This window comes from Botryllus schlosseri, chromosome 3 (genome assembly GCF_051294905.1).
Source record: "Botryllus schlosseri isolate E-star chromosome 3, Bs_hap1, whole genome shotgun sequence".
Lineage (NCBI taxonomy): Eukaryota > Metazoa > Chordata > Ascidiacea > Stolidobranchia > Styelidae > Botryllus > Botryllus schlosseri.
Genome location: NC_137238.1, coordinates 31,682,040 through 31,708,109, shown reverse-complemented (window position 1 = coordinate 31,708,109; position 26,070 = coordinate 31,682,040). Strand labels below are relative to the sequence as shown.

General features: G+C 40.9%; 2 protein-coding genes across 10 annotated transcripts in view; both read right to left on the bottom strand.

Annotated features, from left to right (window-relative positions):
* Positions 1-5,256, bottom strand: part of LOC145435034 (synaptonemal complex protein 2-like) — a 33,991-nt gene extending 28,735 nt beyond the window's left edge. Inside the window, exons 1-3 of one of the 4 annotated variants that reach the window (XR_013913669.1) lie at positions 4,009-4,986; positions 693-821; positions 509-632 (exon numbers count right to left, since the gene is read on the bottom strand). Coding sequence is in view for 3 of the 4 variants with exons in the window: in XM_080312313.1 (XP_080168439.1) it covers positions 509-632; positions 693-821; positions 4,009-4,113 (358 nt within the window). In the remaining variant the exon portion in view is untranslated. Of the gene's footprint in view, positions 1-508; positions 633-692; positions 822-4,008; positions 4,988-5,167 lie in introns of those variants that run through there. The other 3 variants (XM_080312315.1, XM_080312313.1, XM_080312314.1) reach the window with 3 other exon arrangements.
* Positions 5,257-14,341: 9,085 nt separating this feature from the next.
* LOC145435012 (uncharacterized) overlaps positions 14,342-26,070 on the bottom strand; it is a 544,696-nt gene continuing 532,967 nt past the window's right edge. For all 6 annotated transcript variants that reach the window (XM_080312269.1, XM_080312265.1, XM_080312266.1 and 3 more), the window contains 9 exons: positions 25,630-25,762; positions 21,790-21,923; positions 19,952-21,220; positions 19,145-19,254; positions 18,777-18,990; positions 17,275-17,404; positions 16,629-16,762; positions 15,553-15,730; positions 14,342-14,859 (listed from right to left, as the gene is read on the bottom strand). In XM_080312269.1, coding sequence (XP_080168395.1) covers positions 14,832-14,859; positions 15,553-15,730; positions 16,629-16,762; positions 17,275-17,404; positions 18,777-18,990; positions 19,145-19,254; positions 19,952-21,220; positions 21,790-21,923; positions 25,630-25,762 — 2,330 coding nt within the window. In that variant the 3' untranslated portion in view covers positions 14,342-14,831. The remainder of the gene's footprint in view (positions 14,860-15,552; positions 15,731-16,628; positions 16,763-17,274; positions 17,405-18,776; positions 18,991-19,144; positions 19,255-19,951; positions 21,221-21,789; positions 21,924-25,629; positions 25,763-26,070) is intronic.

Sequence of the window (26,070 nt, the reverse complement as noted above, 5' to 3'; positions counted from 1 at the left end):
GGACTTAAGAACAAAGCAAACACAGCCCTGATCAACAAGGATTCTGAAAACACATTAGTGAGATAAACGCAGAGCGGGGAACACATCGAGATAGAGATGTGGTACTGGGTAGATTCGAATCGGATCACAATATCCACACTGTTATGCAGCTGTATTCAAACTTTTTAGACACGCCCCATTTCTGATATTGAACAATTTTGCGCATTACCTGCCATGAGATCACAAAATATTTTGGAACAATCAAAATTCTAGCAATCCCAACAGATATATATATATATACATAGTGCGATGGCATTAAACGTTATGGCTGTTGAGAGAATTCTGAAATATGAAATTCGTACTATAGACAGAGCAATAACCATGAGCTCGAAGTAAATCGCGCCCCAGCGCGAAAATTTTCAAACTCAACTGCAGCTTGGCGCCCAACTTCAGGTGTTTTCACACTATAAGTGATCTACGGTATATAAGTAACAAATATTCTCAATCAGATTAAAATTATAATATTTACGAAATTTCGAATGTATTCTTGAAGTGATGAGATTTTGAATAGACGAAGTCTGGTTTTGGTCCACAATATGCTGCAGAGCGTGCACCAAGATCGCGGTCCCGCTGAAATCGTCGCACTCCATCGCCTGAAAAAGCAGTGAAATCATTGACGGTAGGTTAGTGATTGCAAGACCAGGCTAACTTACCCTGTTAAGAAGCTGCAAAAACTTTGCAGTGAATTGCAGGCATATAGATTGAGGTATCTTTGCATTGCTCGAAAGCAGAAAACTACCAATACCGTTCAAAGTAGAACGGCGGGAAAGATATCTCTCGGGCTAGAAAAGAGTTTTTGGGTACAAGTTATCACACAGTTGATAAAGCTTACTAACACCCCTTCAGTGTCAAATAATTTTCATGGCTCATATCATGTGTCCAGATGCACTCATGCATGCATGCAAATCCAGCAGTGAAGTGACCTAAACGACTTTATGGATATGGATTTATGTTTTTGAAAATAGTGACCCGGACAATCACTCAGGGCTGTGGAGTCGGTAAATTTTACCACCGACTCCGGCTCCGACTCCGACTCCACACATTTTCAATATACCGACTCCGACTCCGACTCCTGAGTCTTAAAACGTACCGACTCCGACTCCAGAGTCTTTAAACGTACCGACTCCCGACTCCGACTCCGACTCCAACAGTATTAGCGATTTACTTCGAAAATTATATGCCACACTGTCGGTGGAATGACTGTCATCATACAACCATTAAACATACGCAAACATATGATTAACGGTGGCATGCAAAATTGTTTCATTGTGGCACAGCTCGAATTATCCACTATGCAATTAAAATGACAGAATAATTTGCTAATATCCTTCTTTTTTCATATTTTATATGTTTTCATAACATGGACTCTGTAATATCCTAATATGTATGAATCATTCAAGTACGACATATATCCAATCCTGTATCATAAAAATGTAGACAAAAAATCCAAGTGTAGCTCTTGCACATGTGTATGAGTCAGCAACTATTACAGAGATTGAACTTAGGCCTACTAATTTTGTCATTACACACTATACTGATTACAAGCACACACACTCTTACTACTAATAGACATTGGTCATAAATGAAATTGAGCAAGTAGTCAAATACTATAGCCTATATGTCTGTCTAGTCTACATGTACTTAGTCAAGTATTCATGGACGAGGACTTGCAGTCTTTCTTAATCACCCAATCGACCCAAACATCTAAGCTACACTACAAATACTTTTAATTTTGTCAAGTGGGAAGCATCGTTTGGTTATATTTACATCAATTTTACAACCAGCCGATGCATTTGCTCTGTCACAATATCATGGTATAATTCCCAAAATTGCATCAATTTTGACAGCATGGTAAAAATGCATATTGCGATTTTCTTCCTCTATGCAACGAATTGTAATTTGCAAGTAATGTCTAATTTTATCGATATCAAGGATGGCCAACTTTTTCGGCCAAAGGCACATGAGATTTAAGAACCATTAAGCGGGCAACTGGAATGTTGATAACCATTTTCATTCGTCCGATAGGAACGACCCGAATTAGGTAACATTGCAAACAATACTTATAATAATACGCACTAAAATTGATAACAATTATGTCATGCAACTGTGCTGTGCGCACTGCGCAGTCACATACTGTGCTGTGCGCAGTCACATCCTGGTCGCGCCAAGCGCGAAATTTTTTTTAAAGGTAATGACTGATTCTATCAATAAATATGTTACTAACATCTATTGGGGGTCGCATCTGTATAGTGTATACCACTGAGCTCATTTGGTAAGGACAGGATTATTCGATGTTTAGACATAGCAATAACGAATGTTTCGGTGAACATGCCTCTATCATTTTGTGCTAATGTTTCGTCGTCGACGATCTCGCTGCGAGTGCACAAGCGAAGGCGCATGTTGGACAACACCTTATCTCCTTATTGCGAATATAGTTAGACTCAATTCTGTGAATAACATTGCATTTGTAATTTTCAGAAGAGGGCTCCAATACTGAATGTAAGAAATCTAGTGACAATAAATCATGCTAAGTGCCGAGAAAAATTTCATGTCAAATAAATCTGCTGCGGAATATCCTATACTACACGAAGATCTGCGATAAATGTGGTTGGCCCCTGAAAACGCCAATGCGTCAAAACTGATGTTTTAGTCATCATCAAATTTCGCGGTCAGGATAATCAAATTTTGGTTGGCCTTGCAATTTTACCTGATGTTATACATAATTTCGAGAATTACCTCGCAGACCACACAAAAACTTTTCGCAGCCTAGAAATTGGCCTGCGTGCCACGGGTTGGCCGCACCTGATCTGTATGGTTATTAATAACAGTGATTGGTGGTAGCCTAGGCCTACATGAAAAAATATATGTTGAAAATCCTTTGAAAGCAATTGTTTTTATGATAGAGAAGTTGGAGTCGGAGTCGGAGTCGGAGTCGAAGTCAGGGTCAATTTCAGAAACTCTGACTCCGACTCCAGTCAGTATTTTTCCCCCGACTCCGACTCAGACTCCAGCCATTATAGTTTTCACGACTCCGACTCCGACTCCATCAAGTGAAAATTAGTCAAACTCCGACTCCACCGACTCCGACTCCGACTCCACAGCCCTGCAATCACTAGTCCCAACCCTATATGAATCTTTATTATCGCGAGATTTTCTTAAACAAGATACATACCAAAAATACAGATCTCATCCAAATATTATTACCTTCAGGGTCAGTACCAAAATATCCAACGATTCAGAGTCAGTAACAAAATATCCACCGATTCAAGATGATGTCATATCAGAAATACAGTTCACATGCTAATTGTTACCTTTCGACTCGGTAAGTCATTAAATCACTTACTGTACTTTACAGGAAAACGTACAGCCTCTACAGCCAATATGGAATCAGGGTCTCGTGCACTCCGGCCTAATGACTGTAGTTTATCAATGGGATCATACAAATCAACTATAAGATTTAAAATATCGTACATAAAATGCAGAGGTGGTCAAAGTAGTCACCGTCGCTACTCAAGTAGAAGTAGAAGTAACGCCGGAATTTCTACTCAAGTAGAAGTAGGAGTGGTGGTTCACAAGTAAGTAAGTAAGTAGGTATTCTACGCCTATTTTTGCCTACAAAACTGAAAACTGTCAAGTAGAAGTAGAAGCAGTCTAAAATCATAACTACTTAAAAAGTAGTGTGAGTAGGCAAAATCTACTTCAAGTACTTCAAAAAGTAGAAGTACTTCGTTACTGACCACCTCTGATAAAATGTGATAATATTGAGAAACGTACAGGCTATAGCCTAGAGTTGTTATGCACATGTGAGAGGAAGGGAGAGAGACGTGATTACATAACCAATCAAAAAAACTTAGTGTGCCAAAAGATGAGCATAACATACCGGTACCAGGGTTGTAATGACTCGAGTCGCGAAATTTTGGTGACTCGACTTGACTCGAGTCATTTTCTTAAAAATGAAAAATTACTCACCTCGTCTTGAGTCAATTTGTGTATTGACTCGACTTGTACTCGAGTCATTGCGCGTGACTCGGACCAAATCATATGACTCGAGAACGGGTCGGCCAACACAGGCATTTCATTGTAATTTCGAAGAATAGTAAAGTTGCATACTATATTATTATTTTCATCTATCAGTAACCCTAATATTACCCCTAACCTAACCCTAATATTACCCCTAACCTAGCCCTAATATTACCGCTACCCCAGCCCTAATAGTACCCCTAACCTAGCCCTAATATCCCTTGCCCCAACCCTAATATCCATCTCTCAACAGGCAAAAAAAATATTTTGACGTGTTCATGGGAAGCATTTATTGATGTCATGTGAAACACTAAGAGTTTTGAGATGTTCATGTGCAGCATTAATCGGTGATGGTCATGGGGGTCACTTTCTCGAGGTGGCCGTATTCTACACTTGACCCTCAGTACTGGTACGTGAAGTTCTACCAGAAACTGTTGAAAGTGAGGAAAATTAGTATATTAAGAATGCAAAGCATTTGATATCACCGAGCAGAGTTGCAAAAAGTGGGTTTCACATGACATTAACTGGGAACTGAACAATCAACACAATGACATGGAGTCGGACTCGAGACTAAATACTATGACTCGGACTCGACTCCGTGGTGAATTGAAAATGACTCGAGTCAAAACTATAAAAGTGAGATTGACTTGAGACTAGGAACCTTGTGACTTGGTTACAACCCTGTACTATACACACACACACACACACTAAACTGGAACAATACCATGAAATAAGCATCATTTCTATAGACAACTTAACCGTTTCATGGGGACGGTTAAATGAATGAATTTCCTCTCTCGTAGTACGTCTATTGTACAGCCTTGAATAAGGTAACCAGCACAATTTGAGAAAAAAGTCATTTTCAAACATGCCCAATGCACATGCACAGCACACAGTCTCATAATAGGAACTATCTTAGCATGTACCAAATAGGTACGGTATTGCGATAACCGTACGTTTACGGGATTCTGGATTTTTAGGATTCACTCCCTATCACCATCACGGAAAGTGATCAAGAAATCGAATTAGATACAACAATAATACAACTCGGCAGATCATCATGGATAAATGATCTCAAATGGAAATTCAAGTAAAAAGATATACTTACCAATATACTGTCCTGCGCCATGGCCATCCGTCCTTTATTTCATTCAGATTGGAATACGAGATGAATATAATTTTATTTCATATTATCTGAGAATTGCAGTGTCGATTTACGTCACGTTTATGTAGTCCATACCAGTTATACCCGTTACACCTAGACTCATAGGCGCTGAGCTCAAGTATACTAGGTATGCCGCGCATGCCTATAGGAATTTTTGTAGTAGGCCTACTATGCGGCATACCCTGAATTCGGATAGGCCTGTAACTGACTGGCTGGTGAATTGATCGATTTTGCAATGAGCACTGTATTTCGTAGAGCTGCTGAACATATGAGAAAATCAGCATCAATACATTCAAACGCTCATCAAAACTCCGTCCCCGCGTGTCTAAACACCGTCCTGCCGAAATGGCCATTCGGACGCTAACATTCAGTTGCAAATGCAATTCAGTAAGTCAGATTTATCACTGTGGCGCCGCGCGCCCACGGCTAATTAGCCAGAAGCGTCTTTCCAATTAGCGAGGATGATTTGTCCACGACGCGATCTCCCGCTGCGGCGATGTGCTGTGTCTATTTCTTTTGGCGTAAAATGTGACGATTGCCGTCCCTGTTGTGTAGGAATTAGGGCTGGGTAAAATCGAGTACTATACCTGAGTGATTAGATTCTGAATCACGTGAAATGCGTGGAGTCGAGTCGGTAAATCGAGTATCACGCAATATGACGTCATAACAGTATGTAATATGTTACCCGCCCGCTGGGATGGGATTGACTAGACTAGATGACACATTTTCAATACACCGACTCCATCTCCGACTACTGAGACTTTGACCGACTATTTTCTTGAGGTAACTCCGACTCCGATTTCGACTCCAACAGTATTATAAATTTACCTACAAAATTATATGGCACAGTGACGTTTAATAATAACTCCGGCTCCAGTCAATATCGTTTTCACGACTCCGACTCCAGGGGGTGCTAAAACTGACTCCGACTCCACAGCCCTGATTAGTATATATGGAGCAGGAGTGCCCAACACCTTTTGCCAACGGGCCACACGTGGTTTTCAAACGATTGTTTGCGCCACTCGAGTGTTAATGACTTTTTATAGCTAGATTAGATATCACGGTGAACTCAACTCAGCGCAGGGATTATTTTAATACGCACCAAAATCGATTTCATTCATGTCAGGAAGAACAAATGTACTATGTGCAATCATGTTCTGGCCTTGCAAAGCGCGGAAATGTTTCAAAATCAACGAATGACCTCGTCGATCATTTTGGGCCAAAATCTCATCTATGGCTATCTCACTCGTGGAGTCGCATGCTTGCCGATATTCAGCGTATAGGCCTATGTCCTTCGAAATGGCAAAAGACCTGTTTCGACTTGCTCGCAAAGATCTGAAAGACTATGCTCCATCTACTGCACACTTGCCCAACATTGAGTCAAAAAAGGTTTTTTTTAAACTTGACTTTCCATATCGGTGACTTTGCAATTCAAGCAATTGTTCAATAATGCAGTCCATATCAAGAGTTCTACTGATAATATACATCTATAGATTATTTCTATGATGAGAACATGTTTCTACGATTTATCAATATCCAAATAACGTCTACAAGTGAACTATAAATCCCAATTAATACTCAGCAAATATTCCGCCGAAAACGTGTGTATAAGAAGAGCTGTCATATCGCCTATGGTAATTCTTGGCATTTTGGATATGTGAATACTCCGCGTAAAATTCCACGTCCTTGGGCACCAAATTCAAGTTATGTTATTTGATAAATGGACAGCAGCCTAATCATACAAACATAAGTTGCAGTGTTGTAAAGAAGTCATATGGCGCCGAGTCACGAGTCAATCTTACTTTATAGTTTTCACTCGAGACAGGTCGCGAGTCATTTTCACTTCATCACCGAGTCTAGTCCGAGTCCAAGTCATCGAGCGGAGGGTCGCGTCCAATCCATGGTATTATGACTCGAGTACAAGTCGATGTCATTGTGTTGACTGCTCAGTTTCCAGTTAAAGTCTTGTTAAACCCACTGTTATAACCCTATTCGGTGATATCGAATGGTTCGCATTTATAATATACTAATTTCCCTCACTTTTAATAGTTTCTGGTCGCATCTTCAAGTACCAGTACCAATAGACGAAGCCCCAATAGGGTGGTTGCTTTACTTCTTCGAAATTACAATGAAATGTCGATCTTGGCCGTCTGAGTCTCGAGTCATATGACTTGGTTCGAGTCATGCGCCCTGACTCGAGTCCAAGTCGAGTCAATGCACATATTGACTCGAGTCGAGTCATTTCCGTATTTTGAGAAAATGACTCGAGTCAAATCGAGTCAACTTTCCGCTCAGAGCTCAAAATACCGTTTTTCTCTCCACATTACCAGGTGGTTGACTATAAAAAAGGTCAACTTTACGCTCAGAGCTCAAATCACCGTTTTTCACTCCGAAATACCCGCCGGAGCGTCACTTATGTGCTAATTTGTGCTAATTTACGGCATATCAGTCGCATTTTGCTCTAAATATGACCTCAATTTTCAAAAAAGGAGACCAAAGGGCAGGGTTGTAATGACTCGAGTCACGATTCTTTTGTGACTCGACTTGACTCGAGTCATTTTCTTGAAATGGGAACATGACTCGACTCGACTCGTGTCAATATTTGGATTGACTCGACTTGTACTCGAGTCATTAAGCATGACTCGACCCAAGTCATTGACTTGGTTTATTTAAAAAAGACGAAGAAATTTACGAATCGTAACGGCTAGATCAGTGGTTCTCAACCTTTTTTTAGACACGCCCTCCTTTTTGATGGTGAAAAATTTCGCGCCCCCCTTATCGTCATATCACAAAATCCAACTGGGATGCTAGCAGCCCCAACCGATTGTTTGATGGTATGGACCAGTGGTTCCCAACCTTTTTCGATTCATCGCCCCCCTTTCAAACTCCACACCGATCATCGCCCCCCAAATATTGGGAACCGAAAAATTGGGCATACAGACTGAATCACCGACGAGATGACTAAGAAAAAGGTCAACTTTACGGCACGACCTCGAAATTACACTTTTCCAGCTAGATTTTGGTGAGTTGACTGACAAAAAAGGTTATTTCTCCGACTTCATTCCGAAAGCACCGTAACAGCGCCCCCCCCCAATACGTTGGTCTTGTCCCCCATCTCCATAGGGCGATAAAGCAAACTTCTGCACCCTTCAGACCCCCCCCCGATACCTCTTTACCGCTACTTCTCATCACAAATTGTAAGACGGCTTATTTCGCGCGAAGCGCGAAAAATTTGTATCATTCATGATTGCGTCGGTCAATATGATCGAGAATTGCATATATATTGCTGTCAATTTTTTATCCTCTCTCTGCTCATGTATTCAGATTTATCGGTAAAACTGAGTGATGTATCTTGGAAAATGTAGGGCCCGTAAATAATAATTGAACATATTCGGGCGGACCAGTGGGTAAAATGAGTTCGTTACGTAATGACATTTCGTGGCCTGTCTGCTATGTCAAAAGATATTCAGTATTCGCATCGCTCATACGTAGACTAAACCAAACGACGCACACGATTTCAAATTGGTAGCCTATTTCTGCACTGGCAATTCTTTTTTCTCTGCGAGATGGCATTTTTTGTGGGGTTCCGATTGCCAGGACAGGAACATTTGGCGCCAGCCATTTAGGCGCCTATGGAAAATTAAATATATATATCGTATATATATATCGAAGTCGGTCAGCATAAAGGCAGTCCTTTTCCGCCAAGGGTTTCTCGTTCTGGCACACTTTTCGGAGTCGCATGTTACGTGGCCTGAAACTACATATGTCTTGGTGCGTCATGGTGTGTTAATGGCTGACGCCGAGATGCCCATTCCTATAACTCATGCGTATTATTTCTTGGAGGAAGGGTATCCAATAAGCAAGAAATATGTGGCCACGAAATGGCGCGTAGCGCGAAAATTGTTTGAAAAAGTTGCCTAAATTTCCAAAATAAATAATGTCAATTCACGAAAAAAATGTGGGTCTCCTTGGAGCTCGTTGCCCCCGACCCATCCCAATTGGGGGTTTGGGTGTGGCAGTTATGGTAATGGACGTCAATATAGCCATTTCAACGCGCCATCGCCCCTTCGTCTGTTTTCACCACCCCTATCGCCCCCTTGGCTATTTTCGCCCCCCTGGACCGACAAATCGCCCCCTGGGGGGCGATATCGCCCACGTTGGGAACCACTGGTATGGACGGTAATGAATATTGATGAGAGAATAAAAATATATGAAATTGGGTCTATAGAGAGAGAGAGAAACACGCGTGCATTGGAGGTAAATCGCGCCGAGCGCGAAAAAAATTTCAGGTGACTGCTTCTTCGCCCCCCCCTTAGATGTTTCACGCCCCCCCCCAACGGGGGCGCACCCCCCAGGTTGAGAACTCCTGGGCTAGATCAACGCATCTAACGAATTCTGCCGACATCGCTATTTTTCACCACAGCTTTTGTTGCACTTGTCTGATATCAGATAGGCGACCGTAAAAACAACAGACAATGGTACATAGTAGCAATGCATTGTACAAAATCATCCAGTGATGAAGAGGGAATAAATCCTCCGCAATCAAAGTAACGTACTCAAGACTTTTCAATAATACAAGCAAATAATCGAAGCAAAGTTCAATTAGAGCCAATGCAATGACTCAGATGGTCAAGTAGGCTACTTGGAAGAGACTGATAAGCTCATGTGAGAATTTGAAGGCGATGATTATTTGCATTTTTGGGCGACTAGAAAGGAAGAGTATCCAACGCTCTTCATTGAGGTTCAAAAATGCTTGTCAATTCCTGCATCTAGTGCACCAGTAGAAAGTGTATTCAGTAAATGTGGATTTATTCCAAGGCCATGCCGCTTTAATATATCTGAGGATCTCCTTTCTACTCAGGTATTTTTGAAGTGTAACTCATCATTGATTTAATCTGCCGTCTGTGAAAACACACAATACCCTCAGTCCATTTGACGTTTTATTAGGTAGGTATGTGCATTGTGCACGTGAGTAATAATGAATGGCTAATGTTGAGTGATGTTTGTACAGTAGGGCTGTTCAAGAATAACTTCTTTTTTATTTTATCATCATCATCATTGGTTTATTAGCAATTTTATCAGTTCAATACACCACAAAAATGCGATACAATGAAAAGACAGGAAGATGTCGAAGCGACTAGGTTGTCTATGGAATCGGACACCCACCTTGGCCTAGGCCAGTGGTTCCCAACCTTTTTCATCTCGTTCCCCCCTTGGCCGATATTTGAGCTAAAATTCCCCCCCTATGAAAAAATTGCCTGTGACTAAAAAAGGTGCTTTTCAACGCACAATCATTTGTTGACTGGGCAATTAATGGCCAAACATATTCAGATATGTCCGAACTATATCGAATGCGGACCGCACTACACTTTGGTAAAGTACCGTTAAATTTGACCTGTTTTTACCGGTCGGGTAAGTTGGGTTGAGTTGAATTGAAGAATTTGGTATGTTTTTCACGTTAGCTCACATGTTGGCTTAAAAAGTTCCAACAATTTCAATAGCGGCCTTGTGCTGAATTCGGCTAGAATTTTTCCTGCTTAGTAGCAATTTGGTCGACAGGCTGTCGCGGACCCAATGAAATCGTTTCGTGAGCCTCACTTTATCAGGGGATGTAATATCTACGGAAGGCATCTAAACATACACCTAGCTTAAAATCCGCCAAAGAAACATAGCCTACAATTATAAAGAACTAATTTCTACTTAACAGTTCTATACCATAAAAATCTAAAAAACCTCGTGAACCCAGTCTATTTTCCGATACAATGCCAAAGTCAGATTACACATTAAAAAATTTAGGCCAGATTCCCCCCTAAAAATTTCAAAATTCCCCACAAGGGGGGAATTCCCCCCGGTTGGGAACCACTGGCCTAGGCGATGTAAAGAGGAGGCATGCACACTGAATGAAAGTAAAGAAGATAGTATAGAAGAAGAATGCGACAAGAAATAGGGCGGCATGTCATGGGAAGCGAGATCGATAGGTCAGTCGTGGTCCGGTAATCTTGAAGATGGACTGTATTTATTTAGTAGTAATTGCTTGTATTTCGACTTGAATGTGGACATGCTCGTCGACTGTCGGATGGCCGGCGGGATAGTGTTCCACACATCAGGCCCGGCATATTTGATGGAGCGATGATCTTTTCGGTCGATCATATGATATTTGGACGACGTGGACGCGCGTGTGTTGTACTTGTGCGCTTTTGATTCAGAGGTAAAGAAGTCATTGAAATATTCGGGGCAACGACCGCAGTGAAACTGATACATAAACTTGGCGATTTCTAGTTTCCGCATATCTTCTATGTTTAGGACGCCGAATCTCTTCAGCAGCGACTTATTGGATGGGCAGCCAGGCCCCTTTGGGGCCCTAGCTATGATTCGGAGCACTTTATGCTGTAGTTTCTGCAGTGGCTTGAGTGCAGTTTTACTGGCAGCCCCCCAACAGAGGATGCCATAATGTAACTTCGATTGGATTAAGGATTTAAAGAGTATCAGAAGAACCCATGCTGGCATGAAGCGCCCAAGGCTGTAGAACAGGCCGCACTTCGGTGATAATTTAGTTTCTAGGGACTGAATATGACTCTTCCAGGACATGTTCGAGTCCAGTAAAACTCCGAGATATTTGGCAGTATCTGTGTTGGAAACGGGCTGACCAGCAATATTAACGGTTAGGTTATTTTTTGAATTAACTGTCAGCAATTGCGATTTCGAGGCGTTTATGCAAAGGTTGTTCTGGGCCGTCCACTCATGGACTTTGGGCATTTGGTCACCAGTCAGGGCATCCAGCTCTGCCGTCGAAGATGCGGAAGAGAGGAGGTGAGTATCATCAGCGAACAGTGTGGTGTTCAATGAGGAGGTTTCAAAAATGTCGTTGACATATAAGGTGAAAAGGACCGGTCCAAGTACTGAGCCCTGGGGCACACCACAGGTCACCGGGTGAGGAGAGGACAAGGTGTCTGAGATCGCAACCATTTGTTGGCGTCCAGTGAGGTAACTTTTCATGAGCTCAAGTTGTGGGCCCCGGAGTCCGTAACGCGCCAATTTCGAGATGAGAATTTTATGATCTACGCAGTCAAGCGCTTTTTTTAGGTCGAGAAAAATGCTACATCCCACATTTCGCTTCTCTGAAATATCATAGTACTGTTCGGCCACTGTTAGGAGGGCATGAGCGGTTTGGTGTTTGTTTCGGAAGCCAAATTGTTGAGGGGAAATGACAGACATTTTGGCGAGGAATGAGGACAGGCGGGAGAGGAGCAACTTTTCGAATACAATGCCGATGCATGGGAGAACGGATATCGGACGGTAGTTGGTGACATTAGTTCTATCCCCAGCTTTGTGTACAGGGACTACTCTGGCTTTTTTTAGATAGCTGGGTAGACTCCATTTTCTATCACGAAGTTGAAAAAATGATGGCTACTTGATAAAATTGTTATGTTGCATTAAAAGAACACTGAATCTGGTTAAATTTTAAAAAGTAGAATCAATGACATGAGAAAATTTTGGATTTGAAAATTAATGGAGCAGGCTATGTTTAGTGAGAAATTCTTTCATATAATATAATTACATACTATAGTGGTAAGCCGACTATTTTTTCATGTCCAAAATATCCTACTCTGATAACTTCGCTTCTTCTTGTTGCAATTGAGCCAAATTTGCTATGAATCATATTTTTACACAATCTAACAATATCATGAGGTAGCCAGTAAAATTCGAAAATCTCTATTCGTAATTAATCCAAAATTTTCTGCCAGAGCAATACTTTCTACCGGTCGGAATTGAGCCAAATTCAAGTTTTTTTTAGGCAATCTAACAATTCTAAGAAGTAGCCGGAAAATTGGAAAAAATGTTTTTTTAACAGCCCCAATTATTTCTCCAATGCTGTAACTGCGATGTAGTCTGTAATGCAATTGGGAAAACCTTTAGTAATATCAAAGGTAGGCTATCTGCGTTTTGTCACTACACACAGCTACCTGCACACTTTTACAGCATGCTGACCTGGTGAAAATACCCTTACATAAATATGCATATGTTGATTCTCTATCATCTTATTTGTCGACGTGAATTCGTAGGTTCTCTATCAGATAGTATGTAGACTTGAATTCGTTGGTTCTCAATCAGCTATTTGTGAGCACTGAGCAGTCGTCGATGTGGTCGTAATAAAAACTGAATGCTTGTATTTGCGATGTATCAGACTGACAAGACAGATATTTGATTTTAAGTTCGAAGATTAGTAAAGTTATCATATTGGCGGCCTGTCTCGTCTATCTGTAGCATCGGTAAATGAGGCTAGCAACTGTCCGTAATCTACCTAAATATACATGTGCCAAGACTCTGGTAGGGACAAAATAAGCATGTTAGGCAAGCAAGGAATTCGATATCACCCAAGCAGGATTGAAAACATTGGATGAGCACGACTTCAATACTGTGACTTGGACTCGAGTCATAACACTATGACTCGGACTTGACCCGGTAAACGGTGACTTGGACTCGGTGTTGAATTGAAAATGACTCGACTTGACTCGAGTCAAAACCACAAAAGTAAGATTGACCCGTGACTCGAAACCATGTAACTTGGTTACAACCCTGCCAAAGGGCGTCCTCCGAGGACACTTTCACAAAAATCAAAAAAGAGAACAAATCCTCTTAAAAGAGGACGTATGGTATGAAAATTTAGGTCATATTTAGAGCAAAATGCGAGTGATATGCCGTAAATTCGCAAAGAAGTGACGTTCCTGCTGGGCGAAGAGTTGACCTGTTTTTTTTTTTTTAATCCAACCACCTAGCAATGTGGAGAGAAAAACGGTATTTTGAGCTCTGAGCAGAAAGTTGACCTTTTTTTTAGTCAACCGATCACAAAGTGGGAAAAATTCACCGATTTTTAAGAATTCTTCTCCGGTTTTGAAAGTCTTAAATTTCTGAAAAAGTGTCCTCTTTTTAAATTTCCAAAATATGGTAGGCCTAGATTTGACTCTGAGGAAGCTGACTATAAAAAAACCTTTATGCTCTAACGGCGCTCTTCTTACACGACTCTCCATCGACTCAAGGCGCTCAAAAAAGGGGTGGATGTTGTTCTGGGTTTAGATTGCTGATCCCTATTTCATCCTGCATTTGCACTCGCGTACACGTATTAGCATCGAGTTTAATCCAGTCGACATTGAAGAATTAAAATGAATCATAGAGTCCAGCTGCAGTGTAGAGACGGAAAGCGTTACAGTGTTAATAAAAGAATACTCGGGAAGTGTGCAGAAGCAAATGGACCCATCATCATGGAAGAACTAATAGAACTCTGAATGAGCAAGCATAGGAAACATTTTTTCTCAAAAAGAAGGTAATAGTTAAACAACGGTTGAAGAATGCAGTTGATTAAGCCACCGTAAATCGAGTCTAAAAACTAAGAGGGACATAAAAAAACTTTAAAATAAACAATCCCGCTCGATTATGATTGGCTTCTTGGAATGCATCGATTGTCTACGAGTATTCTATTGAAACATTACGTGCAAATATGCGTTCGAAGCTGATCGCAGGAACTGATTGAAGGGGGAAAAGGATAAAATGCAAATAATTGTTAATACAAAGGCGATGTATGCAACTTTATCTCTCGTGGCACGATTCCTTATTGCAAGACATCGTCAAGGCGTCCTCTGAAAGAGACAATTTAACACGTGAAATAGGTTCGCACTTGAAGGTACATCAGGTTCGCACTTGAAGGTACATGAAGTACGAGGGCTCAGGAATGTAATGGAAATAGCATTACGGAGTCACCAAACTATACCAATGCATAACAGACACTGTATTTACGAATGCTGGCTATCCATTGAACAGCTGGCACAGCTGCTGCTAATGTGCATAATGCACCGTCAAAACAAAACTACATTACTTTGAAGCAGTCGGAAGGGTCCAAATTAAGTTACCAACCTTTATAACTCTCATCCCACTACACTACTATTAAATGCTTGATTACTTTCTAGACGTTTTCTGCTTCTTCTTGAAGCTGTCCCATTTAGCCATGTGGAAACTTGAAAAGGGGGAGGATTTTGATTGGGATGAGGGAAAAATTCTAGACAGGATGACAAATTTGGCTACGGGCACAAAAGTTTATCTAGGATAAAGAATTTAGGAAGGGACAAAATATTAGGCAGGATAAAAATTTGGGAGAGGTGAAAATTTCAGACGGGTTGAACATGTCGGTGGGCTTCTGAATTTTACCAAGGAAAAATTTCAGACAGAATTAAAATTTGGATGCAAAATTGATAAATGTTAATTTGGAATGAAGAATATTTTATTCCAGATGATTGGCAGGGGGAAAAGATTCTTGGGAAAACAACTGCACTCACCGCGTAGACCCAGTGGACACATCGTCGTACCGCGTCCTGGCTTCGGCCGGCACATCTGCGGCAGCGAAATTGTGAGATTTTCTCTTTCTCCTCAGATGAATGACAATCGCGACAGCCGCGACTATGAGCGCGGCTAGCGCCAGAAGCCCGATCGTCAATCCGGCTATAGCCCCGCCATCTGGAAAAGACATTGGTATTTTCGGATACCGCGCACCATACCAAGATAGTTGTTTGACTTTGACCTTGCGACAATTTCGTCCGCGACTTTACAGCCCCAATGCAAACCCTCGACCTAACCACAAATTCAACTCTTACCTAAACTATAATACTAACCCAACTAAACCTTGATCCAACCGATTTTTTTCGAATTTAACAATATGCCATCAATTCACTATGGTTAAGTACACGCGTAAATGACGATTATACAATCTCCTCGTGTTGACAAACTTACACGTATGATAAGGTTACTAACGCGTGCTGTCGATTAGCGAGTCCCTGATCTCACGCGGGCTTATCGACGCGTAATACGTAGCCTTGGCGTTATGCTATGGAATCTTTTCTGTAATGGCACCAATTTCAGGTGGTTCAAACCTTTTTCATCTCTTAACTCAAGCCTTGACACACATCTTCCGATGGTCATGTTCAGGTATTAGTGGAAATCAATTAATCATGTACGCACCCACATATTTGCGGATATTCGATGGCATTGTCTCCAAGCAAACAAGAGACAGGAGCCAAAGCATGCTCAGCCCGAGACACAATCATAATGTGTGCAGCAGGCCAATGCAGATGCGATTGTTCATGCCAGCGATGGTGAATGGATGGCTCACCAGGCCAGCGACGATTGCCGAGCACACGGCAATCAAACGTTACACGGTGCACAGACGAATCTAGCTAATTGGAAACATGCTTTTTGCTAATTGGCCGCTCGCAGCACTGATAATACGACTTATTGAATTGCAACTGAATATTAGCATCAGACTGGTCATTTCAAAAGGACAAAGCTTCAATGCTACATACCAAAAATTAAAGGACGGAGAATTTATCAACGCGACTCCAGAGTCACCAATACTTACTTCTATCGGCACACCTAGCCCCCTGGTAGAAATCCGTGCATTGGCAAGTCGGATTCTGACTTCCCTGTTGACGTACGCAAGTGGCGCCGTTGGTACAGTAGTCGGCGCCGCTGAGAAAGCATTGATCTTCGCAGCTGGAATACAGAACATATGGTAGGCTATAAGATAGTCGTTTCTGACCTGGAGGCCATCGCCCCTAGGAGACCATGAATCTTTTTCACAGGATTCATGATAAAATTTCAAAGATTTAACATCTCAAAGTTTAATCCACAAAAACACTTCCTCCCCTACACTGCCAAACTAGCAATTAACACAAATTCCGAGCAGATGCAAGTTCAACCATCACATTTAACCGAATAAGTAATAATATCTAATTGACGTACTATCGTGAATATTGTATGTTGTATTTATATCGTTTTACGATTTCAACTACTGGCTAATGTATAACCCGGTTTCATTTCCTATATATTTCAAAAAGATTTTTATGTAACCCGGTTACATTTCTAAACGTAACAACTGGTCCAAGAACTATTTGAACTCGATTCAGAGGGAGCAAACGATGTAAGTACACAAAACATACGCAAGTTCTATGGAATAGTACAAGTACCTTGCTACTGACCACATACGTTCAATCGTCGCTACTTACCTCGTTCCTGGATCCGATGGAACCAAGTCCCTGAATCCACTTAGACACTGGCACGTGAACCCCGGGTCTGTGTCCGTGCAATCGGCCGACTCGTCACAATTATTCCTGCCATTGCTGCACTCGTTGACATCTGAATAGTATATTCATATTGAAATGAACCCGAATATGTTCGGCCGACACTCGTCAGGGGTAATCGTCAGCAACTATTAGAGAATTGGGAAGAACATTGCATATCAACAAGCGTTGACATCTGCAAAAATCAATCGAATCAGTGACATTACAGGATCTTGCGGCCTTACCATGGCTTGCGACACTGGTGCATGCACCATGTCAACCTATGACACCTTAGCATAAGACATATTACCATACAACACTTAAGCATGTGACATTGTGACACCTTAGCATGCAACCTTGGCACATGTGACAAATCAGGCAGACTTGGATATTAGATAATTCTATTTGTTGAATTAAATTAATTAGAGCGAAATAATGGTAATTAAATTACAATCCAATTTCTGATTTCTTAGATAACGCTACTATGTACTACTATAATATAAATATATATATTTGAAGATCTTCTCGGAGGTACAGTACTTCAACATACAATAGAATAGTATACTCATATTGAAATGAGCCCGAATATTTTCGGCTGACACCCGTCAGGGGTAGGCTAAGCAATGTTGTTTCCAATTCTCTACTAGTTGCTGACGATTACTCACGACGAGTGTCAGCCGAAAATATTCGGGATCATTTTAACAAGCCAAGCTTGCTGTACGGACATTTTCCATTTACATGCTAATTAGAATGAGCTCCAATTTGATATTTACTGAACTTGATTCAATTTCAAAGTTTTATGTCTAATTCAGGAAAAAACGTGCAGCTATATTTCGAATTCTATTCTAACTTGGGAAATAAACTATATCTATCATTCTATTTCTAATACAATTAGGAAAAGCTAAAAATTTTCAAGTTGTCAAATTGTTATATGAGGATGCGACAGTTGCACAATGTACTACATGCAAGCTATCGGCATGATACACTTCAGAACAGTGGTTCTCAAACTGAGTAGGGAAAGCATCCGAATGGGCCGCGAGGCTACGCTCAACTGAAAATTGCTTTCACGTTCTTCGCGATTTACACCAGATTTGTAGTTTTTGCCCCGTGTATAGTCCGAGAATTCTCTCGTCAACAGTCATAACCTTCCATGCCATGAAATCACCCCTTGGGATTGTCTGCATTCTGGTCGCATTTTGTGATATGACGACATTCTTCACTATCATAAACGGGGCGTGTCCAAAAGTTTTAGAGCCACTGCATGTGCGTGTGACATGAGCATGCAACATTGGAGCATGTGACGTACAAGCATCCGAGACTTTAGCTTACGTACTGGCACATGCATCATTTGAGCATATAGTTTAATGTTACAATTAGAGTTGACATGGGTTGGTTTGCGGCTAAAAACTCAGATGGTGAAATGCCGGGCAGGCCTAATGAAGACGTACCCGTGACAGTCACTCTTTGAACGGACCGGGTCTCCACTTCGGGAACCTCACCGCTCGCGATAGAGCTGGTAAATTTTCTGGCTACTTCAGTGGAATTGTCGGTAACGTTGCGTGGTAATTGCAGGACGCCAGACCCGATGATGCTGCCGCACACGAAATTCATTTGCGCGATTCCAAACACCGGGACTTGAGAGTGGTTACCGAGAGCTAATACCTGCAAACGGAAAATATGACACAGATTACTGGCGATATTACGTACACTCAAAAATTTTAAATGTATAGACAAGCTTCTCACACCGGTCTCACAACGGAATAGATCATCATTTGACAAACGCTCCAGAATTCGTACTGCGCCACAGGGTACTCACCACTTCACGGAAAATAGCGAGAGTTTGAAGATAAGCTTGGCTGCCTGCGTTTGTCACTTCCTGGTCGCAAGTCTGGTTCAGAGTCATCGAGAAGTTCATTTGCGTGACATCTGTCAAACGATATAGTACCGCCATCGTTAGTCATACGCTCAAAAGATACTCAGAATATTGAATATTGTATATCAACGATCGTATCACAAAATATGACGTAACAGGCTTGAAAATTTGGATTTATTTCAATGTGAACATATTACGCAATGGTGTATTAACTTTTTGTACCTCCAAGTACCTTTTCAGGGGTGCCTTTGTTTTGTGCTAGGAAACTTATGAAATTATAATAAATAATAAACTTATTAAACTTTATTTTGTACACGAAAAATTATGACACAGGCTGACTAATGGAACAAGGGAACTTATGAAATAAGGAAATTTATCAATAGGGCGAATAAAAAACTAAAATTGCTTGGTTATTTACTGGCTTGTATTCATTATATCATTGCGATTGTTGCTATGCAGTGTTTTTTTCAATTCTCTACTAGCTGCTGACGATTGCCGCTGACGTGTTTCAGCCGAAAATATTCGGGTTCATTTCGATAGGAAGATATTCTTAAATTGTATATTGAACGTCTCTTCCTCCAAGATTCTCTTTATCTTCATAAATTTCATGATTTCATAAGTTTCCCTGTTTCATTAGTTACCCTGTTTCACAAGTTTCCATAAGTTTCATAAGTATCATAAGTTTCCTAGCACAAAATAAAGGCCCTTCTTTTCAGGATATATTTTTAGGGGATATTATAGATCACGCACCTGTGCGTGGAGGTGTTGTGGTCGGCGCTGGTGTCGTTGTGGTAGTCTGTGTTTCGACAGCTGATTCCGTGGTTGAAGACGATTGGGTAGACACGGATTGCGAAATAGAGGTTGATTCTGAAGGCACAGTGGGTCCTTGTGAAGTGGTGGGTTCTGGGTTGGTTCCAGGTTGCGGGGTGGTGGTAGTAGTTTGTGTGATAGTGGTAGATTCTGGAGTAGTGGTGGTTTCTAGGGTTGTCGTAGCTATTGGGGTTGTAGTGGTTTCCGGAGTGGTCGTGGTTTCTTGGGTAGTCGTAGCTATTGGGGTTGTAGTGGTTTCCGGAGTGGTCGTGGTTTCTTGGGTAGTCGTAGCTATTGGGGTTGTAGTGGTTTCCGAAGTGGTTGTAGTTTGTGTGGTCGTACTAGGTTCTAGGGTAGTAGTGGTGGCTGCTATGGTCGATGTAGTTGCTTCGTCACTGGCGGAAGTTGCTTCTACAGAGGATGTGGACGTTGAAACGTCTGTACCATCACTCGTTGCTCCTGCCGTTGTTTCATCCTCAACGCTAGCCACCGTGGTGTCGGCTCCTGTAGCAGTGGGGTCTGATACGGCAGGCGTCAATGTATCTGCATCAGTAGCTGTCGGATCCGATGCAGTTGGAGTTAAACCATCCGTATCAGTAGGTGTTGGATCTGATGCAGTAGTCGTTAATGCGTCGGTATCAGCAGTTGTGGAGTCTGTTCCAGCGGCAGTCAACGTGTCTGTTGCAGCATCGGTGGAGTCTGGTACAGTAGATGTCGAGGAGTCAGTAACAGCTGCTGTTGATTCTGCTTCGGTGGCTGTCAATGCATCTGTAGCAGCATCTGTGGAGTCTGCTACAGTAGATGTCGAGGAGTCAGTAACAGCTGCTGTCGATTCTGCTTCGGTGGCTGTCAATGCATCTGTAGCAGCATCTGTGGAGTCTGCTACAGTAGATGTCGAGGAGTCAGTAACAGCTGCTGTAGATTCTGCTTCGGTGGCTGTCAGTGCATCTGTAACAACACCCGTGGAGTCTGGTACAGTAGATGTCGAGGAGTCAGTATCAGCGGTAGTAGATTCAGCTTCGGTGGCAGTCAACGCGTCTGTAGCAGTAGCTGGGTCTTCCGTTGAAGTCGGTGTCCCTACGTCAGAGTCAGTACCAGCGGGGACTGTTGTGGTGACTGTCAATGCGTCTGTAGCAGCAGCTGTGGGCGTCAACGCATCTGGATCGCTGGTTGTCTCTTCCACCGTGGTTGTAATCGTAGTGGTAGTCACTTTCAAGAGAGAATAGACAAGTTGAAATTGACTACACATCCCCCTATATTATAAGAGCATTCAGCGCCAAGGCGCATGTTATAATGACAGCATTAGGTAAAGTAAATATACTATTAGCAAGAGCTATAAAGTCGTAAGATTATATGTGCATTCCAATTACAGTAATCTCCATTCTTTTCATTCAACTCTGCTGTCTTCCATACCTATCATTATATTATTTATATGGTCCCTATCATTAGTGTACAGCACCGTGGAGTAGACATCATATATTGCTATATAAATGATATCAAAACAAAATCAAAACTCCTTTGAAATACATCAGCTGAGGTACGACGATCGCCAGTGTCATAGCTTTGCTATTCAATAATATGCAATAACAATTATAACGTCGACTAACGAACAAGGAGATTCACATACAGCGGCCTGCAACTGTCATAATAGTGACTCTTCTAATGATAATTTCGGTAATTTTCATAATCAAAGACTAACTACTTAAGAAGTTTTAATAAAAAATCGAGATACCGGATAGGATTTATTGCCTACAATTGAAGCTATCCTCAATCCATACCTTGTGTTTCACATCTATCTCCAGTATAATCAGAAGAGCATACGCATGAAGGCGTCCCAACTCCTGTTCCATTTGTGCAGTTGCCTGAATTCATACAGTACGGGCTTCCGTCATACTCGCACTGTACCTCACATCTGCAAGAATGCAAGCTACGTTAATTCTGTACTTAAAAAGGTAGACTTATCAGAGGGCAATCATACGATTGTGAATAGTTTCCACTACCTCACGACCCCCCTGTGTCCATGACAAAAAACAAACAGAGGTGGCTTGTGACAAAGCGCTTCACTTGAAATTTCGAAAATTTTTAGATGGTACACAAATACTTATGTGGGCACAGGCTTGGTTGGCGTATTTTGAGTCGACTTCTATCAAAATACTTTTATCACAATACGCCAACCAAGCATGTGCCTGCAGAAGGAGTTTCCAAGAGTCGATCCTGAAAAATGACCATATTTTCAGTCAAATCATCAATATTATTGGTAAAATTTGCAAATTTCCCGCATTGAAGATTGCTACTTCATCTTTTGCGACTTGTAAAACTCTTTTCCTTTTTCGGATCTCAGAAAATGGTAACCCTAAGTAGTGTTGATATGTCTTGGATGTTGCTAATCCTACTTTTAATAGAGTAGAAATTGATGGTTTGGCTCTGATTTTATCATCTCTTGGCAGTGTCACTGATATTTTATTGCTCCGTGTGAAGACAAGCGACACAGTCTCGAAATATCATATTCTTGAGCAGAGGTCTCAAACACACGGCCCGTGACGACATTTTATATTTTTAATAATTTGACAATATATAAGTGTCACATATATCTTTTCTGGTTATAAAGTTAATGTTCCCTCTTAAATTGTGCCAAAAGCCTGAAACTAATCATCAAACTTTACTATCACATCAATTGCAAACGCTACCATGCAGTGGAAGCTTCACTATTTCGCCACATTTCCAATTCATGATGACAAAACCTGACCCTTAGACGATTCGTGACTGAAATTTGTAAGTGGGACTTGGACGCAACGTTTCGTAGAATTACTCGGACTCGGGCTAACTCGATGGCAAAATAAAAATGACTCGAGTGGACTGGGAATACTGTGAATTTGTTTGAACCATGGACGGAACAAACCAATCGCGTACCGGTATCAGGAGAATAGTAATAGATCGGAAGGTCGCAACTTGGTATTTCGCTAACTAAACACGTAGTTATGGCAACCATTGGCAATCTGTTAGTTACATCTTTCGTCGCTAAACCATGTTATTAAGACTACTTAAATGTACCGAGTACAGTATTGCTACACTCCAACGATGTAACAGCAATGGGCCGTTCGGCGTTCCGACATTTCAATCACTAGGACATATTTACTAATATATTTACATTATACATTATATTTATATTTTTTCAGCTCCTATATTTGAAGATATTTGACCATGAGATTAATAGCCTACTCTACTTATCGGAAGTATACCCGAATCCTGGACTGGAATTACAATGCTCAACTTGAAAATGTTTCGATATCAGATCAGTCTCGATTATCAATCTGTTAAATTCAAGCTACAAAATTATATTCCGATAACTTTTATGATGACATCATACATTTTTCTGCCCATATAGTGTCTATTAGGGTTATGACTAGAAAAAAATTTCAAAATTTTGTGTGTCCTGTAGTCACAAATGATGAGCTTTTGTGTCCTGATTTCAAAGCTCACAAAAGTTAAGACTGTTTGAACAAAAACCTCCCGCACAAAAATTTTCCAGTTTTCACTGTATGGAGGATAGGCTTTCTTTTGTGGATACAGACTATATAATTTATTTATCGACTGAATTGAATTTAACTGACCAAATTCCAATTGCGAAGATTTAAAATAGTATTTTGGTACATTTTGATTGCCCAGATTGAATTATTTCTATCGTGTTCTTGTTTACAGTCAATATTAAATAATTATTAAATAATTATTAATTCCGATTTTAGATGTAGACTGTATATATCGTATAATTTCAATTTGTCCGTCACAAATCAAACTGGGTGTTCGAAAAGGCGAAAGTAGAACAACTCTAGGTATTTTCAGCGGTATAGAAAACCGCTTAGAAGAATATGATGTACAGGAAAATTTGAAAATCTCATCATATGTGACACCGTAGCATATGTTGATACGGGACGGCAGAATGGCGTTGTTTCCAAACTGTGGAATGCAATGATGAGCATGGGTTTTCATATCCCTTGCCAACATCATATCATCGATTCTTAAAGCATATATTAGAGTTCTTCGATCCAACGTCTTCAAGAAATCCAACTCTCAGCTTCAAATTTGGAGATGATGTGGTAAAACACTACGAAAACTAGGTGCAATCCACCAAGCACGAATTTCAGATGAAAATATTTGAAAACCGAGGATGTAGGGATGATTTTAAGTTTATCTATGGCATGTGCAGAATATGCTGTTCTTTCAAAGAAAATAGTATAGATTACCACTGATCAAATGGCATAAACTTCCATCTCAACGCAATGCGAGAGGGTGCTCGAGGGTTGCGTTGCGTACTTCCACTTCCCCAGATAGAGAATAACTCTGGAGATGCTTATTTATCGCAAATGCGTGTCAGGAAGACTGGTATTCTAACCAGATGTCTAAAGATGGAATATACTAGAGCCCGACCAATTATCAGTTCGTCGATAATATCGAGATGATATCACACTTTGAAAGAATTATCTATATCGGCCATTGGAGCTGAAAACTTAACGGCAATTTGCGTGTGACGTCACAACATGGCGGAAGGAAGCCAGAAAACTATAATCTTTGATCGCTAGACTGAGAATATTGATATATTTCATATAGCTTACACTTTACAGGTGTCCAGATGCAGCCTTTCTAGTTCATTTCATGTTCAAGTATAACAATGGCTGTAAAGATGTTCAAATAAATGCCCTCTGAAGATTTGAAAATGTGCTTATGTATACATCCAGCTTCTTTTGAATATCGGCTGAATGTATTGGGGTTATCGGCTAAGGTGTGAGATATTGATTTTATTGGTATCGACCCAAAAATCCAATATCGGTCGGGCTCTAGAATATACCAAAGATTATTTGCTGCTATCTTTGCGGTCGAATGTCCTGCAGCGATAAAGTGCCCCAAAACCAAATTGGAAGTCGGATATGTCCGTCGTTGATGTCCCTGGCACTAACATAATAACAGAAAGGGAAGTCAAATTGATGAATGAACTTTACAATAAGTGTAAAAGGACATATATTTGAAGATTAAATTTGTAGCAAAGAATATCTTTGAATTTTAATTTTTTTTCCATATTCGGACCAATGTCGAAAATTGATGTTAGTTTGTGCGGGACATTTTTTTCGATTTGAACAAAATGATTATAATTTTATCAATTTTTATCAAAATGTTCATCAATTCCTGCTACAGGCAATTTTTTTTTTTTTAGTCATAACCCTAGTGTCTATATCTTATAATTAATATATATCAAGTAACAACAATTCTATTCAAATAGTTATAAATCTGATGATTCTCTTCGTGCCAGGCTTAAATTGATACAAGAGTCAATCAAATTTTGACGATGTGTGTTTACTGTCAGTCTGCTGGATCGGTTCACTTTCAATAGGACTATTCATTTTCTCCAAATAAGTCCTACTTGGAAAGACATAGAATATCCCTATAAATGCTGCGGCCCGCGGCGCCGTCAAAATTGGAAAACTGGCCCGCGAGCACATTTGAATTTCAGACCTCTGTTCTTGAGCTTATATCTATTCCGTCTTGTCATTGCATCGTAATCCAAAACAGATTGCAACGAAGCTGATCCACATTATAGATATTGATTTAACACCGAAAAACCATACTTGGTTCCGACGTTATCAGGATCTCGGTCCCAGTAGCCTGTTCTGCAAGAACACTGAAAGCCCGGGTCTTGGTCTGTGCAATCGGCGTTGGCGTCGCAGTTATTGTCGGTGCTATTTGCGCATTCATTCACATCTGAAATCATAGGGAATAAAGTCACGGAGAAGACAGACAGCGATTGTTATGAAACGCAGAAAGAATGACTCTCCTATTCAAAGTATGAAAAACAGTCAATTATTCTCGTTTTTGGATCATACGAAACAGCATTACTCATGCAAATAGGGACTCATTCAAAATACACTCCTTATAAGTCGCATTGCAGTACAGATGTCGCCAATTGCACATCGCACTCTCACTATAAACGTGACAATAAGCAACATAATATTTATTACACAACGTCTAGAGTAGTCAATGAAGGTTGCCTCTAACGGTAATTTTGCACT